At 41.0% G+C, this 5,000-nt stretch overlaps 1 protein-coding gene across 2 annotated transcripts in view; it reads right to left on the reverse strand.

The window, feature by feature from the left end:
- The window catches only part of LOC123499394 (transient receptor potential protein-like), a 20,528-nt gene that overhangs the window by 10,053 nt on the left and 5,475 nt on the right, over positions 1 to 5,000 (reverse strand). For both annotated transcript variants that reach the window (XM_045247336.1, XM_045247337.1), the window contains 2 exons: positions 953 to 1,073; positions 217 to 412 (listed from right to left, as the gene is read on the reverse strand). In XM_045247336.1, coding sequence (XP_045103271.1) covers positions 217 to 412; positions 953 to 1,073 — 317 coding nt within the window. The remainder of the gene's footprint in view (positions 1 to 216; positions 413 to 952; positions 1,074 to 5,000) is intronic.

Consider the following 5,000-nt stretch of genomic DNA (forward strand, 5'->3'; position numbering starts at 1 on the left):
ATGATTAAAAATCTAACTCTCTCTCTCTCTCTCTCTCTGATTAAAAATCTCTCTCTCTCTCTCTCTCTCTCTCTCTCTCTCTCTCTCTCTCTCTCTCTCTCTATATATATATATATATATATATATATATATATATATATATATATATATATATATTCATCCTTTTTATGAGCTTTACACTCATCCTATTCACGACTCCCGAGCAGACAGACTCACACAGATGATGGCGTAGGAGTTGGACATCATGGCGATCAGGAGGTTGAGGAGCACGATGACATTGATAACATTGTAGGAACCGTACATGAGGAGACTCCAAAAGCGAGTGAAGGTCTTGATGCCCGTCAGCTCAAACACGTCCAGGTTGATTAGGCCAAACGATGCCCAGAACAGTGATTGAGATGTCTCGAATAAGCTGCGGATTGGAGGCATGTGTGTGAATGACGGGGTTTTGAAACTTCCAAGCAGTAACTTCATTATTTTTGAAAGGTTCTAGTTGAAATTACGAGAGTTTTTAAGAACAGATATATATATATATATATATATATATATATATATATATATATATATATATATATATATATATATATATATATATATATATATATATATATATATATATATATATTCCATTATGGACTGCAGGGACGGAGTAACAATATTTACATGTTAACGGGAGAAATACTCTTGAATTAAGCTGATTGTCTCCGTAGTCTTTTGACAGCAGTCTTAGTGAGAGAGCAAAGCGTTTTGTAAGTACAAAAGACTGGTAGGTAAACACACACACACACACACACACACACTTTCTTTTATATTTTTTGTTTTCTTTTTTATATTCATATTTTATAATGACAAATTCTCTCTCTCTCTCTCTCTCTCTCTCTCTCTCTCTCTCTCTCTCTCTCTCTCTCTCTCTCTCATATAGCCAGTATCCAGTACTCTCGCCTTCACTCACTTAGAAAACCGCCGCCAGATATCGCAGGAGCCCGCCTCGTTTGGGTTTGGCAGTCCTCCGGGCAGAGAATAGCACTTCTTCATGTCCAGGTCAGCGTAGTAGCGCAGCATCTGGTTGAGGCCTGCAGGGTGGCGCCGGGGAAAGGAAGACACAAATGAAAGAGTATGAAGTATATGGTTTCAAGCACGTAAGTGATGACTGATTGACCTAGTTGCAGTGTTGTTGATATATTTATGTTTATTTATTTAATATGATTAATCATTACTATTATTATTTACGGGAATAATATAGGAGTTAGACACAGAAAGACTCTAATGGTGTGTGTGTGTGTGTGTGTGTGTGTGTGTGTGTGTGTGTGTGTGTGTGTGTGTGTGTGTGTGAGTGTTTGTATTCACGGTCGTTGCTGGTCACTCGGCCCATTATGGAGCGATCTCAGAGCTCATAGGCCGATCTTCGGGTAGGAGTGAGACCATACCACACTCCAGTGGTCCCACACACCGGGAAAGAGAGGCCACAACCCCTCGAATTACATCCCGTACCTACTTGCTGCTAGATAAACAGGGGGTGCACATTAAGAGGTTTACCCATTTGCCTCGCCGCACCCAGGACTCGTACCCGGGCCTTCTCGGTTGTGAGCCGAGTGTGCTAACTACTACATTACGATATGGTACTCTGCAGCAGGCTGGAGAGATGGTTCATACCGCACCGAGAGCAAGCGGGCGGCCAGGCGGGGAGAGGATGTGTCGAGATGATTGTAACACTACGGTTATTAATTGATATGGCCAAAAAGAAGAAGCTCAAGTTATTTATTGTTTTTGTTGATTTCACCAAAGCATATGACAGAGTAAAAAGGGATGTTTTATTTTCAATTTTAAAGAGATTGGGATGCGGAATGGTGATGGTGACTGCTATCATCTCAATGTATACCGTAACAAACAATATCCTGGGCACTGCTCTTATCACGGCGTGTGTGGGTGTGCGCCAAGGCTCCCCGACCTCTTGTCTGCTTTTTATATTGTATGTAAATTATATGATTAGTTTGATTAAAAATAACTGTGGTACAGATGGCTTCCTGGGGTGGCTACATGTGCTGGTCCTGCTGGACGATGCGGTTCTGTTATCCACCACAAGGGAGGGTATAATGAGTAAATTTACATTGATATCAGATTTTTGTGTCTCTCACGGAATGAGCATTAATGCTAAGAAAACAAAATATATGGTGTTGAATGGCAATGAGGCAGACAGGCAATCAATAACGGTGGGCAACGTGACGGTGAACCTGTGTGAGCAGTATGTGTACTTGGGCAGCGCTGTCACCGCGGACGGTTCTACATCTGCAGCCGTTAAGGCCCACGCCCAAAGGACCATGTGTCATGCACTAAAATTCATCGCTTTCGTGGAAAAAAATAATGATGTGCCTTTTTGGGTTAAATAGAAAGTTTTCATTAGTGCTCTTATGTTATCAATTTTATCCGGGTGTGAGGCGTGGCTAAATGGTGATGTAAAGCCTGTCAGCAAATTGTACATGTGGTGTATAAAGAAAATGTTAGGAGTACGTAAGACTACTAGGCATGACTTATGTTTATTAGAAATTGGATGTCCCCCGGTTCATGCTCTCGTTAAGGCTAAGCAAAGGAGATATTTCAAATAAATATGGAGAGAACGACAGCAGATGCTCCATGCCATTCAATTGACCCTGAACAGCAACACAATCACGTCTCGTTTTCTCTCTAATCTTATATATGCTGATGTAGACGATATTCAATGTGCATGCGACAGTCTTAGAACCAGTGTACAAACCAGCTTGTCACCAAAAGTCCAACCCTACACCACCCTGAATCCTGAACTCCTCACACACCCAGTGTACAAAACAAAAAGATACGAATTACGGAGACAGAACGTATTTCATGGTCTAGGCTGAGATTAAGCGCACACTCGCTAGCCATTGAGGAAGGTCGTTGGAACCGACGAGGAAGGGGCAGACTGCCAGTTGAAGAAAGGCTGTGCAGATGTAGCGAAATACAGACGGAGGTACACGTATTCGAGCAGTGTCCCAGGTCCTTACAGACTCGACAACAGTACAACGTTACATCCCTTGTGACTCTTATGTTAGAAAGAACTGATTATGATACAGTCTGCAAGCGTGTTCATAAAATTCTAAAACTTTTTGATTGAATTGTACTTTCTACTTTTATATATATATATATATTTTTTAGTGATAAGGTTTAATTTACTATGTGTTTAAGTTTTACCTATTTTTTATAGTTTTAATAGTTTTATGTTAAGTGAAGTAGTACTTTAGTGTTTCTTAAGTTTGATCATGTTTATGTTTTATTGGGTTTAATATGGACCATAACCATAAACGTATTAATCATAGAATATATTTTTTGTATTTTTGTGGTCAATAAATCTATTTATCTATCTATCTATTTGTGCTTAGAAGCTACCTGGGATATTATTTTGAAGATAAGGGATTGACTGGTTTTATAATATATATATATATATATATATATATATATATATATATATATATATATATATATATATATATATATATATAACCAGACGTCTTCATGAAGGACTGGAACTGTTGGGAGTACATGCACTTTTTTCGCCTCCCGCGACTCTAGTCCTCCTGAAGGTGATGAATGCCCTCATGGAGGACTGGAACTGCTGGGAGTACGTGTACTTTTCTCCGCCTCCCGCGACGCCAATCCCCCTGATGACAAGGCGGGCCCTCAGGTTCATCTAATTCCGGGCCCGTCTGTTTAGCTCTTTCCCAGCGGGCCCAGCCGTGGTTCAGGAGCTGATGAGATGCTCCTCTCCCTGCCTGCTAGGTTCGGGTTGCATAGCAAACAACCTGGCCACACCACTCCAAGCGTCACTACTAGTATGCTTTAGAGTGTTTGGGGCGAACTCTCAGCATGTGCTTCTCTCAGGGGCAGTGGGCCAGATGCTGCCGACACTTAACACCTGCTCCGTGCAGCAGTCCTGATGGCTGCGTTTCCAGGATTTCCGGCGGACCCGTAGCCCCGATATGGTGCCCAGGAACCATAAAGCAGGATATTTCGTACATAATTAATGTACGTCTATGTTTATTGGGGTATATATTGTACGCTTGTCAATATCGTGTGTACTTAGCACCACAGTTCAGATTAATCAAGTGTTAGTTGGGATGGCAAGAGTCTGTCTCTTCTCATTCCTCTACGCCCTACGGGGACGGTGATGAGACTATTCTCCCGTAACGGGCACACCGGTCAGCTGCTTAGGCCTTGAGCACTCAGCTACTCAGGCTTTGCCATCTCCCTCCGTCCTCTTTAGATACATAGTATTAAACTGTGCAGGTTTCGTTCAGCCGATAAATTCTCTTTGTCGCGGCTCTTGTCGCTTAAATTATTTTTATCGGATTACGAAACCTGCACAGGTTTAGGGTCACTCCCTCCTCTCAGAACCGAAGCCTTTAGGTGGTGCTGCATGGGTTCTCAATGAAGAGGACAAGTAGACGGCTGACCTGACATAGAGGGAAGTAGGGGAGAAAGGGGATATAGGTAGTCTGCTCCGCGCATGCGTGGGTCTGCACAGGGCCAGAAATGTTTAAATTTCTGATGCTTTATGCGGAATTGCTTCCCAAGCCACGTTCTTCCTTATCGGGGCTTGCCCGGAATGTGGTAGGAAGAAGTACTGTAGCATTGAACTGCAGATTTCGTAAGCGAATGAAAATTAATTAAGCGGCAAGAGCCGTGACAAAGAGAATATATATATATATATATATATATATATATATATATATATATATATATATATATATATATATATATATATATATATATATATATATATATATATATATATATATATATATATATATATAGAGAGAGAGAGAGAGAGAGAGAGAGAGAGAGAGAGAGAGAGAGAGAGAGAGAGAGAGAGAGAGAGAGAGAGAGAGAGAGATAGTTCTCTTTTCATTAATTTTATTTTATTCTCTGTTTTATGCTAAAATAACCATTCACTTTATATTTTCTACCTCGACTCCCTACTCTTCACTCTT

The sequence above is a fragment of the Portunus trituberculatus genome, chromosome 49 (genome assembly GCF_017591435.1).
Source record: "Portunus trituberculatus isolate SZX2019 chromosome 49, ASM1759143v1, whole genome shotgun sequence".
Classification (NCBI taxonomy): Eukaryota; Metazoa; Arthropoda; class Malacostraca; order Decapoda; family Portunidae; genus Portunus; species Portunus trituberculatus.